Source organism: Thamnophis elegans, chromosome 7 (genome assembly GCF_009769535.1).
Source record: "Thamnophis elegans isolate rThaEle1 chromosome 7, rThaEle1.pri, whole genome shotgun sequence".
NCBI lineage: Eukaryota > Metazoa > Chordata > Lepidosauria > Squamata > Colubridae > Thamnophis > Thamnophis elegans.
In genome coordinates this window covers 18,419,921-18,440,152 of record NC_045547.1, presented here as the reverse complement: position 1 = coordinate 18,440,152, position 20,232 = coordinate 18,419,921, and the positions used below count along the sequence as shown (strand labels likewise).

General features: G+C 40.3%; 1 protein-coding gene across 2 annotated transcripts in view; it reads left to right on the top strand.

Annotated features, from left to right (window-relative positions):
- DENND5B (DENN domain containing 5B) overlaps window positions 1-19,234 on the top strand; it is a 135,848-nt gene extending 116,614 nt beyond the window's left edge. For both annotated transcript variants that reach the window (XM_032221745.1, XM_032221744.1), the window contains 7 exons: window positions 1,884-2,029; window positions 3,652-3,770; window positions 5,899-6,086; window positions 7,339-7,421; window positions 8,305-8,431; window positions 13,555-13,729; window positions 15,660-19,234. In XM_032221745.1, the coding sequence (XP_032077636.1) occupies window positions 1,884-2,029; window positions 3,652-3,770; window positions 5,899-6,086; window positions 7,339-7,421; window positions 8,305-8,431; window positions 13,555-13,729; window positions 15,660-15,843 (1,022 nt within the window). In that variant the 3' untranslated portion in view covers window positions 15,844-19,234. The remainder of the gene's footprint in view (window positions 1-1,883; window positions 2,030-3,651; window positions 3,771-5,898; window positions 6,087-7,338; window positions 7,422-8,304; window positions 8,432-13,554; window positions 13,730-15,659) is intronic.
- Window positions 19,235-20,232: the final 998 nt, after the last annotated feature.

Here is a 20,232-nt window from a genome sequence, read left to right as displayed (position 1 = left end):
TGTGTGACTGAAATTCCTCTTTAAAAAATCCATTTGCCTTTCAGAATATGGGCTACTTTTTATCATGTTTACACAATGTGGAATGTTTTTCTTCACTCTTTTAATACTTGGGCTGCCTCTATGCAATAATTTTCTGATTTAAAAATGTGTTGCTCACACATAATAGAACCCTTAAGATAACATGGTAGTCTTCTATTCAGAAAACATTTAAATAGAAATGTGTCAATCAATATTCATTGGCAATAGCACAAATGCAATATACATATTATAGCCTTGAATACAAGCAGTCCTTGTATTCAACCATTCATTTAGCAACCGTTCAGCAGATATACATCGGCATTGAAAAAAGTGACTTATGACTGCTGCTTCTTCTTCTTCTTGTGCCATATCCGTCATTGGACGTTGGCGATCATGTTGGTGATCCTATTTTTATCAACAGCCGCATGAAAAAGTGCTGCTGAATTTTGTCCAAACCAGTCCCTTAGATTTTGAAGCCATGATCTTCTTCTTCTGCCTTGACCTCATTTGCCTTCAATCTTTTCCTGGAGGATAACTGTATTTTTCGGAGTATAAGACGCAACCCCCCCCCCAAAAAACAGGGTGAAAATCTGGGTGCGTCTTATATAATGAATGCAGCATTTTGGCCTACCGAAACCCCGCCCCCTTTGAAAAATTTGATGTGTAGAAGGTTTAGGTTTGCAAAATGTTCCTGGGGGCTGGGGAGGGCAAAAACGAGCAAAAAAGGGGCCATTTTTGAACACACACACACCCGAGCACTCTACCAGCCCCCCAAAGTTCTGCATGCAGGTTGTTGGGGTTTTTTTTTTTTTGCAAAAAATGGGCCATTTTTTTCTCATTTTTGCCCCCAGCAGCACTCTACAACCCTCCGAAAGCTCTGCATGACTTTTTCTTTTTTGCAAAAAACAAGGCATGCAGAGGGTTTGGGAGGCCTGCAGAGTGCTGAAATTTTTTTTTAAAAAAATTTACCTCTTCAAAATCATGGTGTATCTTATACTCCGGTGAGTCTTATAGTCTGAAAAATACAGGTAAGTGAAGTATGGCATATTTTTGCAGGTGTTGCATCACATGTCCAAAATATTCTAACGTTTGCTTTTTAATGGTTTTGATGATGTCCCTTTGCTTTCCCAGGCGCTTATCACCACTTCATTTCTGATTTTGTCAATCCATCTTATACGTAACAGCTGTCTGTAAATCCACATTTCAAATGCTTCTAGTTTCTTCAAGTAGTTTTCTGTCAAGAGACCAACTCTCTACTCCATAGAGCAGGATAGAAAAGATGTAACATCTGACAAGCCTGATTTTCAGTCTTAGGCTTATTTTGTGACTACTTATGTTGTGACTTATGACTAGTACTTACAATCACTGCAGCATTCCCATGGTCACATGATCAAAATCCAGGCGCTTGTCAATCAGCATGCATTATGACACTTGTAGGGTCCCGGAGTCATGTGACCACCAATTGTCACCTTCCCAACTGGCTTCAGACAAGCAAAGTAAATGGGGTAAATCCGGGTTCATTTAACAACTGCATGATTCACTTAACAACCACAGTGATTCACCTAACAACAATGGCAAAAAAACCCACAGAAAATCAGGTGCAGCACAGGTAACCATCTTGCTTAGCAACAGAAGTTTGGGTCCCAGTTATGGTCATAAGTCAAGGACTAGCTGTACAGGACACTGGGGCAAAATGACGGTGTGTTATGTTTGGATAACAGTTATGTTATCTCAATGCTGTTCTAATTTGGATCTTTTTTTGCTGATATTGCAATACATTAGTAGTATTTCTTGCTAGAAGGCTGTCTTTATGTATTTATGGCTGGCTTAGATAGACGTGTAATTACCATTGTTTGCTCTTACAGTGATTCCATATAGAACTGTGATTATCCCCATTAAAAAGCTAAGCAACGTAATCACGACATCAAACCCTTGGATTTGTGCTTCTGGAGAACTGGGGGATACTGGCATTATGCAGATTCCAAAGAACTTGTTAGAAATGACCTTTGAGGTGAGTTCAGCATCCTGTGCTTCCCTGTCTGCTATGGCAAGTGTTGGATTTTGAATGTCTGTCTGGAAGTGCTTGTTCAAAAAACTGGGATAAACGTTTGAGCATAGCACAGCATTCCTTTCAAAAGCACACACAAATGTACAGTTATAGAGACTAACCTGATTTTGCATTTAATAACCGCAGCAAGACTGCTGGTGGCGCAATACTGGAAGAAGGAAGATTTGCCTACTATTCAAGAATGGACATTAATAGTAACAAACTTAGCAGAGATGGCTAAAATATCAGCATATCTCAAGGACCATTCCAATGAGAGATATAAATTGGAGTGGAGAAGATGGATTGACTATACTCAAAACAAATATGGGACTAAGAAATTCCAGATAGCTTATGATTGAGGCAACAAGGAATGACATAATCTGTTTAGAGTTAGCCTAGCAAAGAGGAGTTAAAGCTCAAATGATAGAGGATATTAACTTTTTACTTTTAAGTTTATTTTAGAATATTTTTGTTAAAGATTTATACCCTGTATTGGTTCTGGGAAGTCGGGGAGGGAAGGTTGGGAGGGGTGGGGTTTGAATGGGGAGGGGAGGGGGAAGGAAGTAAACATCTGTAAAAGTTTTTTTTTCAAAATTTTCAATTAAAAAAAGCACACACAAATGTGTACAACACAAAGCTGTTGGTAGGGAAAGAAACATGCTTGCTGATGGGCATACCAACTCTGCTCTCACATGCAACAGAACAAATTTTATCCTACCACTGTTTTCCTTTTTTAAAAGATTTGGCAGTAAAGCCAATTTATTTAAATACAGGATATATCTTCTTTTTTCCCATTGCCCATAACATGATATTCTGGTGATGTTTCATTTCCAGAATGATGTTAAGGACACCAACCAAATTCATAAGAGCTTGAATATTATTGTCAGCAAATAGAATAAATAAAAGGAAATGGTTATTTGTTCATTCTGATTAAAAAAAAAATCTGTTCATATGATGACAGGTGTTCACTTCCCTGCATTTTATTACACCGAGTAATAAAGGGTTCCAAATGTAGCCTTATTTAAGGAAAGCGTATTTAGCCTTAGTCTCCCCCATATCTGAATTCATGAGCAATCAAGCTGAAATATGAGCGAAAACATCCACATTGCTTCAAACAATAATGCTTTCGGAAGCCTGATTTCATGCATTTATCTGTCAGTCAGCAAAACTATTCAAGTGTGCGGGTCCATCATTTGGTATTATATTTGTTTACTCTCCTGGATGGCAAATGGCTCTTTGAATGAATTAACTGCTTTGTCCTGGAAGTGACATTTGCTGAAACATACCTTCTGTCTGTCTCATTGGATTTCAGCAATCCATACAGTCATGAAACAATGGATACATATGTGGACTAGACCACAATTGCTTTGACTCCAGCTTGTTCACGCAGACCATTCATTTGTAATATAGAATATACAGAGTTGGAAGTGAGGTCTTCTAGTCCAACCCCCTACACCACTTCAGACAAATAAATGCAAGCTTCATCAATCCAACCTGGGGATTGATAGGTGATTTTTGCCTACTGTGTATGCCAGGAGTGCAATTAGGATTTAAATGTTCCTCCTCCTTTTTTTCTTCTTCTACAGTGTCAAAACCTGGGGAAGCTAACCACTGTCCAGATAGGACATGACAATTCAGGACTGTTAGCCAAGTGGCTTGTGGATTGTGTCATGGTCAGGAATGAAATCACTGGGCACACCTATAAGTAAGCATGGAAAACACAAGTAAACCGTTCCTAAATGGCCACAGAGATTTGACTCTGTTTTCATGTCCTTGCATAACTCAGTATGATTGTTTTCATGTACAGGTAGTCCTCAACTTACAACCATACATTTAGTGACCATTTGAAGTTACGGTCGCACTGAAAAAGTGACTTACATTGGATCCTTGCACTTATAACCATCACAGCACACGGGCATGTTATCAAAAGTTGGGTGCTGCCACTTATTTAATTAATTTCATTTAATAGCAGTAACACTTAGACTAATCTACTGCCCCATAGTGTGTGTTATAGCACTCTCTGGGAGATCTACAATGTCAGCATATTGCTGCCCCCAACAATCTGGGTCCTCATTTTATCCACCCGGATGAAAAGATGAGTCAGCCTCAAGCTCCATCAAGATCGAACTCCACGCTATGGGCAGAGTTAGCCTGCAACATTGCATGCTAACCACTGCACCACGTGATTCATTTAACTGCAGTAATTTACATAACCGTGGCAAAAAGGGTCATAAATTTGGGTGTGACTCATTGAACGATTGCCTTGCTTAGCAACGGGAATTCTGATCCCGATCATCGTAAGTCGAGGGCTACCTGTATGGCTTTTGGTTAGCATATTACTCTTGCAGATTAATGTTACTACTTAGACTGAAGAAATGTACTGCTGTTTGCAAATACTAATTTGAAAAATAATTTGGGAACAATTTTTTTTAATGTGAGATGTTAAGAGACCATAGTTTAAAGCTTTGTGACTGCAAAATTTAAAAGAGTTTTTATTGAGGGGTTTTAATGTTTGCCAGATTGTAATCTCAAAGTAGATTCTAATTGTTCAAAGAGAAAATAATTATTTGTCCAGTCTGGCAGGACTTTGTAAGAAATCTGCAAGTTTTCAAGTAGAATGATATCCTTTTCTTAACAACAGATCCAAAAAAGGCAAAACACCACGACCAAAGCATTCGTCTGCTAATGGAAAGTCAAAAGTTTAACCAAGCTAGACCAAATCAGACAAGGAAATTGAACTCTATAAATCAGATTTGCTTTCTGTACAAGCATTTGTATTTTGTTTTTCTTGATTATATTACAGCTATAAAAGTTGAAAAGCATTCTCTGCTCTGAATTTTTTTAAAAAAGGTTTTATCTTAGTAGGAACATCGTGCTTTGGGTGGGGGAGGGGGAGAAAGTGAACATTCTCAGGAAGCACAACATAGCTAGAAAAACACTTAAGGTTCTATGTTGTTTAGCCAAAAACCAGCACAATTCCGTGTCCCGTTGTAATCGCTCTACATGGGGCAGCCCTTGAAGAGCATTTGGAGACTCCAACTCGTCCAGAATGCAGCCGTGCGAGCGATCGTGGGTGCACCCCAGTACATCCACGTTACACCTATCCTCCGCGAGCTGCACTGGCTTCCGATCGGTCTCCGGATGCGCTTCAAGGTGCTAGTTGTCACTTATAAAGCCCTTCATGGTATTGGACCTGGGTACTTGAGAGACCGCCTGCTGCCAATTACCTCCCAAAGACCCATTAGATCACACAGGGTGGCCTCCTCCAGGTTCCGTCTACCAGCCAATGCCATCTGGCTACGACCCGGGGGAGGGCCTTCTCTGTGGCAGCTCCAGCCCTTTGGAACGAACTCCCCGCAGAGATTCGGACCCTCACCTCTCTCCAGGCCTTCCAAAAAGCCGTTAAAACCTGGCTGTGTCGGCAGGCCTGGGGTTGATGAGCTCCCTTCCCCTCTCGACTTGTGTGGCTGTTGGCTATTTTAAATGCTTCTCCTGTACTTGTGTGTTCCCTTTCCCCCCTTGAGTTGCTCGCCGCCCTGAGTCCCGCTGGGAATAGGGCGGCATATAAATAAAACAAATCTCAATCTCAATCATTTTTTCTAGCAAATATTTTTTTTTCTAGGAAATCAGTTAATGTGCAGAAGAGTTGATACTGCAAATAATGTCTCCCCTCTGGCTGTAGGAATCTTCATGGCTAAGATATATATATTGATTCTGCAGGTGATCTCAAACAGAAAATGTGATATGCAACACGTGTATGCAAGATGTTGTGAAATTAATCCTGTCTTGGCAAGAACCCAGAACTCAACTGCATCTTCCTCTCCTACCTTCAGGTTTCCTTGTGGAAGATGGTTGGGAAAAGGTGTTGATGATGGAAGCTTGGAACGGATCCTCATTGGAGAGTTATTACCATCATCATCAGAAGAAGATTTGGGAAAACAGTGCCGGACTCCACCCCAACAAAAATCCCCAACTATGGCCCGGAAATTGAGCATCACTTCCCTCACTGGGAAGAATACAAGTACGAGTAGCTACTTTCAGTAATAGCTTCTTGCACTGATATCAGGCATACAGGATGGTTATGGGGAAAAATCTCTTGCCAATGAGAGAGAAATCTTTAGAATTTTAGTGGACTTGGTGCTACAGGTATAAGTTTTCCCACATCTCGTAGATACATAAGGATCTTACTGTGTCAGGCCAAGCTCCTATTAATTCAGAATTCTACCAGGCTTTTAAGCTTCATTGAACATTTAGTCCAGATGTTTCCAACTCGTCCCTGCTCTAGATGTTCTAATTCTTCAGTGACATCCCATAAATTGCAGCCAGAATCTGATGATATTTAGGAACTAAGATTTTTATAACGAGCATTCCTGCTTTAATATAAAATTAGTAATAATGGACCAAAATTTTCTCAGGCTAGACTAGTCCCAATTTCTGAAATATACATTTTTATTATTATTTTCAGTGTTATGGTGAATATAAAAGCATTGAACTTTTTTTTAAAAAAATCAAGGACCATTTAAAAAAGAAAGCAAAGAAAGGCTACCTGAAGCAATTATATTTCTTTGAGAAGAAAGAAATTCTCACAGCCTCACAGCTGTAACCTTGTCCTACCTATTTTTGTTTCCCAACAATTGAAGATACATACCACAACTGGTGGCTATTGATCATCATGCACTCCATAAATACAATGCGTCTTTTACAGTTGTCAAAGTTGTCTGCATAGGTGGCCTGCTATTTAACAGTAATAATGAAAAAAACAGGTAATATATCATTCTATCCTCAAGCCAGACATTGACTGCAAAGCCAAAAGTTGACACTTTTGTGCCATGATATGCTGACAGGGGTTTATCACTTGCCCCCCATTAAAACCTACAGTATGGTTGGCTGGTGCTGCGTCTCATAATAGTGGTCTCGGCCTATGCCATTTTTCAAAATCTCCTGGCTGCTGTGCTTGAAGTGCTAAATTTAAAGTCGCTTCTCTGCAAAATTGAAAGTGTATAACTGAGAGACAGAGGCAGTGCAGTGCTCTGGTAAACTATTGGACTAGATCAGTGAGACCCCAGTTTGAACTTTGCTTCAAGTCAACCCTGGAAGTTCTTGAGATAATTTTTGATCAGTCACTTGGTGACCTCCTGCCCGCTCGCCAATTACATCACCAATTTGTTGCAGAAGTAACATTGGAGGAGAGAATGCTGTATGCATCATTGTTTGGCCCTGGAGAAATATCGACCTAATGAATAAACCACTTATTGTTTTATTGTTTCTTTCAGAACCTAATGCAGGTCAGATCCAAGAAGGCATAGGGGAAGCCGTGAACAATATTGTGAAACATTTCCATAAGCCTGAAAAAGAGGTAGTCTCTTACACATTTGACATAATAGGGCGCATTAGCAAATAACTTTAATGGTTGATGGAATGTATTGTACAGGTGGGGAAGAATGATATTTATTTTATATCACATCAGATTCATCATCCTCACGAATCGTGACATCCATTATCTCATTTTATTAATACCTTATTAGATCCTTGTTAAATAACAGCAATCCTGCAGCATATGTCAGCTCCACGCATATAGCATACCTACATTTGTATAAGTCTGAAACTGGCTGGATGAAAGTATAAAGTTTGCTTAAACTAATACAGTACTCCAAGGGGACGTGGTGGCTCAGTGGCTAAGACACTGAGCTTCTTGATCAGAAAGGTTGGCGGTTCGAATCTCTAGTGCCGCATAATGGGGTGAGCTCCCGTTATTTGTCCCAGCTTCTGCCAACATAGCAGTTCGCAAGCATGTAAAATGCAAGTAGAAAACTGTGTCACATTTTAAGTGATGCATAAAATGGTTAAGATGGGCAAGAGAACGGTCTATAATTGGAAATGTACCAAATCAAGAATATGAACCCTGTACATGAAAATCTAAAGAAGCTTACTACCAAATAGGTCGCTATTCTGTTTTCATGAGTCTGTGAAAATAAAGGTTTAGAAGAAACTGCTAACTCAACATTTCTGATTGGGGTTAGATATTCCTGGAGCAGAATGTGTATTTTGAGCCTTTCTTTTTTCTTGGCTTCTTTTTGTAAATGCACACTTTCTTTTGCTTAATTGCTTCTCCTGAATAAGCCAAAATGAAGAGATGCTACCTTGCAGTTCAGCAGTGCATTATTCCAGATGCAGCAGAACTGTAAATATTTCTGTAAATTTCTGAAAAAGATTCTTTCCCCCCCCCCCTCCTTCTGCAGCGCGGAAGCCTTACCGTTCTTCTGTGTGGGGAAAATGGCCTGGTGATGGCATTGGAGCAGGTTTTCCACCATGGTTTCAAGTCTGCACGCCTCTTTCATAAGAATGTCTTCATTTGGGATTTCATAGGTAAAGTTCTGCTTCTTTGGTTCAGTTGAGCTCTGCGGAACAGCAATAGCAATAGCAATAGCAGTTAGACTTATATACCACTTCATAGGGCTTTTAGCCCTCTCTAAGCGGTTTACAGAGTCAGCATATCACCCCCACAGTCTGGGTCCTCATTTCACCCACCTCGGAAGGATGGAAGGCTGAGTCAACCTTGAGCCGGTGAGATTAGAACCACTGAACTGCAGATAACAGTCAGCTGAAGTGGCCTGCAGTACTGCACCCTAACCACTGCGCCACCTTGGCTCTTCAAGTAGAGTAGAGATCCCTTGGAGTAGATGGTGCTTATGATGGAAAATAGCTAGGGCAGGGGTGTCAAACTCAAGGCCCGCGGGCCGGATCCGGCCCATGGGGTGCTTTAATGTGACCCACATGGCCAGCCTGGAAATAGCAAAGGCCCGTGATGCCTCTGGCAGTGGTACGTTTGCCTGGTTGTTGTTTGGTGTGAACTACAGGTAGTCCTCACTTAACAACTGGGCACTTGATGGCCATTCAACGTTATGACCAACCCCCCCCCCAAAAAAAAAGTCACTTATGAAGTTACAACAGTCACCACAACTATCCCAACACAATCATGTAGTTGCTTTTCACGCGCTGGCTCATATTACAAATGTGACCACAGTTTGCACAATTGCACAATTTCTGTTGTTGTTTTTTTGCTGGTTTCTGGAAAAAAGAATGCTGACCCGGGAGAATGGATTTGTTTCAACCACCATATTGTTCACTTAATGACCATGATGATTCGCTTTACCACCATAGTAAAAACAATTGCAAAATCAAGTCATATCCTGTACTGATCCATTAAGGACCACAACAATGTCAGAAATTCCTGGCTGAATTATGGTCATTAAATAAGGCAACCGCAGTTTAGATCTTAATGCAGAGACGGTCATCTTCAGCTGCAGAACCTTATTGGGGGCTCCCCCTTCCCCCACAGCCTTTCCCCTCAAATGTTGGTGATGTAACTTGAAATCTTTTTTCAGTATGGGGGCTTTTAAAGATGAGAATGATAGCAGTTTTGTTAGAAGAGACTGTAGTTCAAGATTAAACTACCAGGCCCTTGCAATTCCCTGAACTTGGTTGTTTTCTTTGCAGACATTTCATTACCAAACTAGGTAACATCATCAGTGATGGATGCTTGATGACGTTACCTAGTTAATTAATGAAACATCTGCAAGAAAGCTGCTCAGAGAACACCAAGAACCCTGCAAGATAGCAGTTTGTTAGGTAAACTCCCCGTTGGGAGAGCAAGTGCATTCAGAGAAGCATTGTGAGAGTTGTGTTGGAGAACACACAAACCAGCATACAGAGACACTGCTGTTTAAACAGGCTTTTACTTTCATGGAAGTAGAGGTATCAGAGTCCATCAAACAGTCCAAGTCATACACGGATAAGACAGTCAGTCATCAATGTCTTTCAGTTAAGGGATAATCCAAATAACATAGTCCATAATCATACAGTCTGGTACTCAAAGTTTGCTAGCAGTTGCAAAACTTACAATAGCTCACGGCACTTTCTAACAGCCAGCTTCCAAAACACTCAGATCAGATCAGCCCAGCATCTAACAAACAGAGAGCTAACAGTCATTCTGGCTCCCTCTTATGGCCGATAGAGAAAAAACAGCAACCAATCACATTTTACAGTATGATTTAAAGAAACATGTTACATGATTTATATATTGCCAACCCAACCGTTAGATTACATTCCTAACACAGTTTGCGTCCAATTAATATAGATCTCCAATCCCATTTTTCTTTACTGTCAGTGTTAGAATTGCCCCTTCTGGTGATGCCATGACACATCACTTGACAGGAGATAGCATCCTATCTCCCCTCAAAAATTCTCCATCTCTTGTTTTTAACATTCTCCCATCTGTTACTGAACATGTCGATTGTTGTTTATCCAGTTTTAAAAGAAAAAATGGTCGCTAAGTATTCTTAGAACTTGCTCAGTGAGGTATCCAACTCAGGCAGCCAGTTTAAGTGCAGGTAATCCTCAACAACAGTTCATTTAGTCACCATTCGAAGTTACGGCGGCACTGGAAAAAGTGACTTATGACAATTTCTCACACTTACGACCGTTGCAGCATCCCCATGGTCATGTGATCAAAATTCATAAGCTTGGCAACTGACTCATGTTTATGACGGGTGCAGTGTCCCAGCGTCATGTGATCCCCTTTGTGACCTTCTGACAAGCAAAGTCCCATTGATGCCAGGTTCACTTAAGAACCATGTTACTAACTTAACAACTGCAGTGTTTCACTTAACAACTGTGACAAGAAAGGTTGTAAAATGTGGCAAAACTCACTTAACAAATGATTCACTTGGGAAACTTTGGGGTAGAGTAGAGTAGAATAGAATAGAATTCTTTATTGGCCAAGTGTGATTTAAGAGCCAAGGTGGCGCAGTGGTTAAATGCAGCACTGCAGGCTACTTCAGCTGACTGCAGTTCTGCAGTTCGGCTGTTCAAATCTCACCAGCTCAGGGTTGACTCAGCCTTCCAGCCTTCCGAGGTGGGTAAAATGAGGACCCAGATTGTTGTTGGGGGCAATATGCTGACTCTGTAAACCGCTTAGAGAGGGCTGAAAGCCCTATGAAGCGGTATATAAGTCTAACTGCTATTGCTATTGCTATTGATTGAATTTGTCTTTGGTACAAATGCTCTCAGGGTACATAAAGAGAATAAAATACATTCATCAAGAATAAAAAGATGCAACACTTAGTGATAGTCAAGGTTACCAATAAGCTATCAAATCGTACTAATAAACAAATAAACAATATAAATTGAAAGATACAAGCAACATAGTTATAATCGTAAGTGGGAAGAGATAGATACTAGGAAGGAAGAGAAGAATAGTGATACAGTCTTAGTAAATAATTTCGCAGTATTGTGGGAATGAGTTGTTAAGCAGAATGATTGTATTTGGGAAAAATTATGGTCGTAAACTGAGGACTTCCTGTTCCATTAAAAGGCAGAAGTTCTATTTTGATATTTTTATCATTGGTTGCTGTTGAGGAAGTAGTGACACTTTGGATTCAACTTCTTAAAAAAAAATCAGAATAGCCAAAATGAGCTACTTCTCAGCTAATTCAGTTGTTGTTTTCTGCTGACTCTAGCGGGGTTTTTTTACCCCACTGTTAACCCGGAAAATGAAAGAGACCAATGATAGAGACAAATGGTTTAACTATTCCCCTTACTATAGCCAGAATCTCTCCAAATAACTGATATATCCTGTGTCATAGCTTCCCTTTTAAACAAGTCTGTCTTTGCAGAGTGATCCTTCATTTGCAGCTCTAGTGTCAAATCAGAGAATGCAGAGATTATGTCTGCAGTAGATGCCTTAAGGGTAGCAATTCGATCTAAAGCCATGGCTACAGTGTCTTAATACGTTAGGAATGCATTTACGGACCTAAATTAGCTGCAGCTCCCGCACTGACTTCACTGTCATTCATAAAATTCACTCCATACCTAACTGCAGAAATGTTACTGTAACTTTTCTTTACTTAATAAGTATTTGCAAAGTGATAATTGCCACAAATAAGTCTTATCTTAATGCTGGCTAGGTATTAAAAGGAATGCAACTGATCATGAAAATGTACTCAGCTATATAATTACATAACCAACATACATTTCAATCGTCCCTTGGCTTGAATTGGGTGCAGTGCTTCCATTTTTTACACTACAGGTAGTCCTCAATTTACAACAGTTCATTTAGTGACCATTCAAAGTTACAATGGCACTGGAAAAAGTAACTTATGACCGTTTTTCACAGTTACAACCTTTCCAGCATCCCCGTAATCATGCGATCAAAATTCAGATGCTTGGCGATGGTTCATATTTATGACCATTGCTATGTTGCAAGGTTGTGCGATCACTTTTTGTGATCTTCTGACAAGCAAAGTCAATGGGGAAGCCAGATTCACTTAACAACTGGTTTACTAACATCAACTGCAGCCATTCACTTAACAACTGCGGCAAGAAAGATTGTAAAGTGAGGCAACATTCATTTAATAAATGTCTCACCTAACAACAGAAATTTTGGGTTCAATTGCAGTTGTAAGTCGAGACTACCTGTATGCTGTTTTGTGCCACCTACTTTTACCAAAAAAAGTTTTTGTTTGAATGGCTTGTGAAAATCCATAGTTTATCTCAAGGACCTACTTAATCTCTCTTAAAAATTTTGAGTTGTGTGAAAGCTCAGAAGGAAGTGCCACTGAGTTCAGTGGAAACTATACTTTGTGCCTTCAATTCATTCCTAAATAAATATGTTAAGTACCAGAGTATTAGACGCACTTCCGCCCCCCTAAAAGAGGGTGAAAATTTGGGTGTGTCTTATACACCGAATGTAGCCCCACCCACCTGTCGGCCTCCACCCTTTGGCCTCTGCCTCCTAGCAATTTGCCTCCTTGCAGCAAACAGCCCATTTCAATTTCATCTTCAGCGCAGCCTGAATAGCACAAGCAGCTGATTGTCGGTTGGATTGGCCTCCTGATGATCAGCTGTTTCAGCCTACAGGGATTGCCATTGCCTATTGCTGCCTCCACGCACCCCATTTCAGCCTCCACATCCCATTTTTGTCCTCTGCACCTCTACATGCCCCATTTTCTGCCCATTCTGATCCCCACCACCCGGAACAGGTGGAAAATGGGACGCACGGAGGCTGAAAATGGGGCTTACAGAGGCGACAATAGGCTATGGTAATTCCTGCAGTCTGAAACAGCTGATCATCGGGAGGCCAATCCAACCGACAATCAGCTGCTTGTGCTAATCAGGCTGTGCTGAAACTGAAACAGGCTGTTTGCTGTTGCTGCAAGGAGGCAAATTGCTGAGAGGCAGAGGCAGATTTTTTTTCTTTTTTTCCTCCACAAAAGCTAGGTGCATCTTATACTTCAGAGCATCTTATACTCCGAAAAATATGGTAACTGAAAAAAATTCAGAAAGGCAAGGATCCTGAAAAGCAAGAGGCAGAGACACCATTGGAACACTATTTTTTAATCCAGTGACTTTCTCAGAGAAAATAGCAAATTCACTGACTAAGATATTATTCTGTGTTTGGTGACTTCATTCTCTCTTTTCTCCACGTTCAGAAAAAGCTGTAGCCTATTTTGAGATGACTGACCAGATTGAAGACAATGAAGACAATGTCCTACTTCAAAAATCCTCCCGCAAAACCTTTTGCCACTATGTCAGTGCCATCAGTACTGCTCCGCGGAACATAGGGAAGGATGGCAAATTCCAAATTCTAATTTGCTTTGGAACTCGGTATGTAGAAATTTAAACAGGAAGAATTTTTAAATGAAATAGATCATATAACAATGTTGAACGACGGAGGCCAAGATTCTCAGCCTTGGGAACCGACTGAAATTATTATCTATTCATGATCTTTTCATCATTGCCTCTAGAAATTGTAAATGCTCCAACACTAGAAGTTTTTAAGAAGAGATTGGACAACCATTTGTCTGAAATTGATATAGGGTTTCCTGCCTGAACACAGGGTTGGACTAGTAGACCTCTAAGATCCCTTCCAACTCTGTTCTGTTACCTCTTAATTCATTTACTCATAGAGTGTTATAATGGTGAGAAGTTGGAGGAGGGTGTGCTACCAAGCGACCTTGTATTCCTTGAAGAAAAGCAGGTTGTGAATCTTTTAAAGAAATATAAAATTTTCTTAGTATAAGCCAATGTCACAATTGTGATAAGTAGCAACTTGTGTAGGACTTCTATAACCCTAAACCTTTTGTAAAAAAAAATGTCATTTACTATGTTGCCTTAAAGGTTGTCAGAAATTGTTGTTTTTAAATATAAAATCAGTGACATTTTATTGTCTTAAGGTATCTATCTAGGTCAGCAATGGCGAACCTTTTTTTGCTCACGTGCCATAAGTGGGGGGAGCGCACCCATAATGCAATGCACGACACCCACCAGTGCGCATGCGCGCATGAGAGCCCCCCCATTTTTTGCATGCTTTTTTCCAGAGGCTTTATAGGAGCCTGGGGAGAGTGAAAACAGCCTCCCCCGCCCCTCCGGAGGCTTTAGGGACCCCCAGGAGGCTTCCCTGAAGCCTCCAAAGGGCAAAAAACGCCCCTACAAGCAAACCGGAAGTCACTTCCGGTTTGCTCATAGGGTCGGTTTAAGCCCTCCGGAGGCTTCAGGGAAGTCTCCTAAAGGTCCCTGAAGCCTCCAGAGGGCTTAAACCGACCCTATGAGCAAACCGGAAGTCTGTTCCCAAACTTCCGGTTTGCCCATAGGACCGGTTTTTTTGCGCTCCAGAGGATTCAAGGAAGCTCCTGAAGCCTCCGGAGGGCCTCCGGGAGGGGGAGCCTCTTTTCGCCCTCCCTAGGCTCCTTAGGAGCCTGAGGGCGAAAAATGGCTTTAAAAAAGGCTGAACTGCTGGCAGGGCAATGCCTCACGTACTTGCCATCCCGGATCTAGGTTATTTAGACCTCATTAGGAAAAATAGATACCAAGACAATGTCAGATAAAGGAAGACTGAGCCTGGGGCAGGAATGTAATCTTGAGTAAAGGTCTCAGATATGATCCTGAGTTCCCACAAAGAGAAAGGGAGGGAGGGGGGAGCGCATTGACACTTGCAAGTTTCTGCTACTCAGTGGCTAAGACTCTGAGGTTGTCAATCAGAAAGTTTGATGGTTCGAATCCCTAGCGCTGCGTAACAGAGTGAGCTCCTGTTACTTGTCCCAGCTTCTGCCAACATAGCTGTTCCAAAGCACATAAAAAATGCAGGTAGAAAAATAGGAACAAACTTTGGTGGGAAGGTAACAGCGTTTCGTGCGCCTTCAGCGTTTAGTCATGTCGGCCACATGACCACGGAGACGTCTTCAGACAGCGCTGGCTCTTTGGCTTTGAAACGGAGAAGAGCACCGCTCCCTAGAGTCAGGAACGACTAGCACATATGTGCGAGGGGAAACTTTACCTTTTATGCATTTCAGCCTGTCCCTAGATTTTCATAAAACAGAATAAAAGGACTTCCAATATTGATTCCCTAAATGCATTGCAAAATTCTCCTATGGCTTCTTGGCATCCAGTCTTAAATCATGTTTCTAACTACTTAGATGTAACCTGGCAGCCAGGATTTGTTGTTATTGATGTTGTTGTTGTTTAACCTAAATGCACTTTACATCGTATGCAGACAATATAATGTACCTGATATGACTTGGTGATGCTTTCTCTACAGGGATCATTTGCTCGCCCAGTGGATTCCGTTGTTGGCAGAGTGTCCCCCGCTTAGCCGGATGTATGAAGAAAACGCTCTTCTGCGTGATCGCATGATGGTGAACTCCCTCATCCGAGTCTTACAGGCACTGCAGGACTTCAACATTGTCTTGGAAGGGTCACTTATCAAGGGGGTGGATGTGTAACCCTGCAGGCAACTTGTGCCTCTCCCTCTCACACTTCTCTCCTTCCCTTGGCAAATGAAATGGGGGAGAGGGCAGAAATCTGTAAAAATGCAATTGTTGGTGATCATATCCCGCTCTGTGTTTAGATCGGCTGGTTGGGAAATGGGTGTGAGACAAGACTTGAACAAGCATGGTCTTCTTACTGATCTGCCCCAAACACTGCAAAGGAGCTCAGTTGTAGTATCCTAGTTTTCAAACGAGAGGTTTTGTACAAAAGAGTATTTTCATGTGTTGATTGTGTGTAAATAGGCTATCTTCCTTTAGAAATGCTAATTTTTTTCTTAGAATTGGTGTTCTAGGGCCAGGGGTGGGGGGGAAGATAGCTTAAAACAACTTTGTAGGGGAAGGGAGGAAGCATTATTGGTGCATTAGGTGGGGGGGAGGGAAACAGTTCCTGTTGTAAATATTGTACAAATGTAGTAGGGGTGGGAGGAAGCTGTGTTGCAAAGGTAGCCACTGCTGAACCTCTTGCGTGAGACTAAAGGGTTTGCGGCTTCCCCGTAATATGTTGATCTCTTGTTATGCCATTTATTGTAGATTCAAACTTTTTTGTGTGTCCCCTGAATCATCTCCAAGTCGTAGAGATTCTGCATCTTCCTGATGGACCTTGTCAATCAGCTCAAGGAGTTCGTTTTTTTTAAAACCCTGAGCAATACTTGTTACCACGATCGGGAAGATGTTTTAGAAATTTTTGCCACTGGAGATGATAACAACGGACGAAAAACAGTATTATAATTGTGATTGTTAATTATATTTCCAATTTCCTCCTCTCCCCCCCTTCCTCATGTTGGGCTAATCATGCTTCTGCCACATTACTTTCTTAAAAGAGCAGAAAGAAAATTTGGAAGAAAATGTGATGCTTTGCCACCAGCAATTTAGGTAGAGTTCCTTCAGATAATTTTGGATAAAGACTGCAATAAGCTGTGCTTCATTTTAAACTCAGTTTGTTGTATAAGTTTGAATTAGTCTCGCAGGTGTGCAAAACAGGTTTATCTTACCTAGTTTATTTATTTTGCTGTTCTTGCACTGTGCTGATTGATTAGATTTGGACAAAAAATAAACCAGGAATAAGCCAGGAAAAACCATACCACGCAGCCTATTACTGTTCCAAACCACAATAAGAGAGTAATAATAATGTCCTAAATTAACTACCATTTAGCCCCCAACTCCACTTGCATGTCATGACAACCCAAAACCAAATCCTAATGCCTTTAAGCAATGTGTGAATTCAGCCCATAAACCCGTGTCTATTCCCTGTCCTGTATTTAGAAACGTGGGCAGTTTGCACATTGCTTTACTATATTGGAGGATTTTCCTATTTGACGCCATGCTCACATTCTGCTCAGATTCCCTGCATGAACAAGAACCTTGCTGCAAAAATTGTAGCTAAGACCCCCACCCACATCTGGTTATTATGTAGAAATGGCTTTCCAAGCAGAAAAGACTTAAAGCTGATAGTTACATTATACCTGTGTGGTTTGGGAATTAGTTCCCCATTGCTCCTTAACACACCATTCAAAGATAAGGAACACAGTCACTGGGGAAGCAACGGTAGCACCGAAAATGGATTGAAATGTAATTTCTCCCGTGCAATCCACAGGTTATCCCAGCAGGCATATTTATATAAGTGCATACAATTCATCGCAAGGGGATTTGGGAATGTGAAACTGGATTTTGAAGGCCAACAACTTCAAATCCATTGGGGGGAGATAAAAAAATATCTCACATAACTTCTGTGGGAAGAAAGCAAGATTCCAATTATTCCTTCCTATGAACTTTATCCCAGTGATCATAAACTACATCTTCAAATACTACAAGGAACCCCAGGTAGATCCCTGTGTAATATTGATGCCGAGCAGGTATGTCAATGAACATAGCATGATTCTTTCTATATTTGTCCAATGAGCGAAGATGCAATCCTAATTAAAGCTGGTAAGGGTATTATGTCATTTTTCCTTACTGGATGTGCTATTCAAAATTAAACTATTCAAAATTAAACTATTCAAAATTAAACGATTCAAAATTAAACAATTCAAAATTAAACTATTCAAAATTACTATTCAAAATTAAACTTTTGAAATTTCAGTTCTTGGTTTTAACCTTCCCATAAGCAGAGAACTATTCGTAATTTCGCATTCAGTCCCTCACCTTACCCCCGAAGAGACAGACTTCGGACTGCAATTCTATTTAAATCTCCATTTCAGCTTTTTATATTTCTGGACCTTTTCTTTGTTTAATGCCTCAAAGACAGGGGTCCAGATCCAGGTGGAGAAAAAGATCCAGATGGAGAAAAGGAAGAAATAAGCGATAATGTCTTTTGTTTTTCTGCATGTTACAAAACTGCCCCAAAGCTTGTTTTCAATAACATGGCATTCTAAAAGAAAAGGCTAATGCTACTTGGGTGACTCCATTCATTCCAGATGAACCAGGGGCGAGGTGGATTGCTGAACATATTTCTGCCTCATTTTTTTGCATCCATGGTTTGTTTGTAAATCCTTTTCTGCCGACAGGATGTGAACAATGTTAAATGCGTTATGCTCAAAAGTCACAGGTCTCCAACATCGTCCCTCGTATGTCGTGGTCAGTATCTTCCCTGACAATGTCATTTTCTGTTTCACAGCATATGAATGGCGTGCAAGGAACATTATGTACAGTAAATTCTTGTTAGGCAATAAAGTACTGTATAACTATGTAGTATTATTACAGCCTTGAGGTATTTTTGAAGCATGGGATTGAGCTCTAATAGCCTAGTCTGTTTGATGACTTCAGGAGTGCAGTTTTTGGTGACTTCTTACCTATAGCGTGCAATTTTCCCCCTCCTTTAAACAGGCAGCACTGATCACTTGGGCCCAAGTGATTTGGTCTGTCAAACATTCAGAAATCATGAAGATGTAGTTCTCAAAATAGCGAGGGTCATGCTTTCTAAAGTTTAATGCATCCTATTCATATCAGTGTTAACTGGTTATTCATTTTTTAGAAGCTGAATATTTAAAATGACCAAAGCTTTCTGTTAATTTACGAAGTAAAAGGAAGAACACTATGTTTTTTCTATTATTGCTATGCTAGCATAGTTTTAAAAAAAACCCAGAGAAAACAGACTATAATTGAGAAGTGGATTAATAGGTAACCATAATGAAATTGTTTTAAATTGCAAACTTTGCCACTGCAACACGTTTGCTCAAAAGTTAGGTTTCACTGTGTTAAATGAGACTTACCTCTGAGTGAAGAATTTTGGGTTTGTGCTGTTAATTGCCTCTTCTGGATATGTTTTAAAAATATGCTTGTGATTATTTCATTGATATACACCCTCCTCTCCAAGCAACAGTGTCTATCACATAAGGAAATGTTGTGTGTTAAACTTGAAATGTACAAAATACCTGGTGTAGTTACTAAATATTTCGTTTTCCCCAACCATTGTTTCTTCGGAATATGTTGCTATTTTATCTTTCACATTAGCAGATTAATCAGGATTGGATAATATTCAGGAAATGAATATTGGTTGAAAAGTATTGTTATCTCAAGCACTTTAGCATACATATCACAGACTGAAGCGGGTTTGTTTTCCTCCAGTTTGGATTAAAACGAAATGCAGCTTTTCATGCAATGGTCTTTACAAATAAAACTGTGAGAATAGCAAAGTGTGTCCTGTGCGATTTGTTACCCTAAACAAAAAAGAAACCAGAAAAATAATCGACATATTTGCTGGGAATTCTGAAATATTTATATCAACTTATACATAAGATTTATAAATCACCTTGGCAATGCACAAGATCAAGGCTGGTAAAAAATACACCCTAATATGTAAACATCTGGTGAGATTAGAGAAAGACTGTCTAGAAAACCTGTTTTGGATTATTTGCTGTTGATCTGATGAAGAGGTATTAAAAGTCATGCAACATATGTACAATTCATTTGAACAGCCAATACAGTGATAATACAGGAATTACTGATGACATGTTAACTTTGGAAGAATTAAATAATGGATAGCAAAGTTATTAAAGGCTTGAAATGTACTGCAGGAAATCAGAATGTTTAAAACCCTTAGCTTCAATCTTTCTAATGAAAGACTTTAACATAGCTAGTTTCCACATTATATTAAGCTGTTTTTAACTGGTTTCTTAAAACTAACCCCACAGGGCTTCAGCAGACATAAAATGGATGGATTTGCAACTCGTGATCGGCCACAACCCAACATATTATTTATGAACCAAGCCATTTTTGTGTTAATCTAGTTTTACCATTTGCCATTTATATTACAATGTCTGAAGGCTGTTTTCTGCTTTCATTTTTCCAAATTTATCCTGTTGCCAAGTTTTAGTTGCTGATGGCTTGCTTGCCCATTTGTATCCA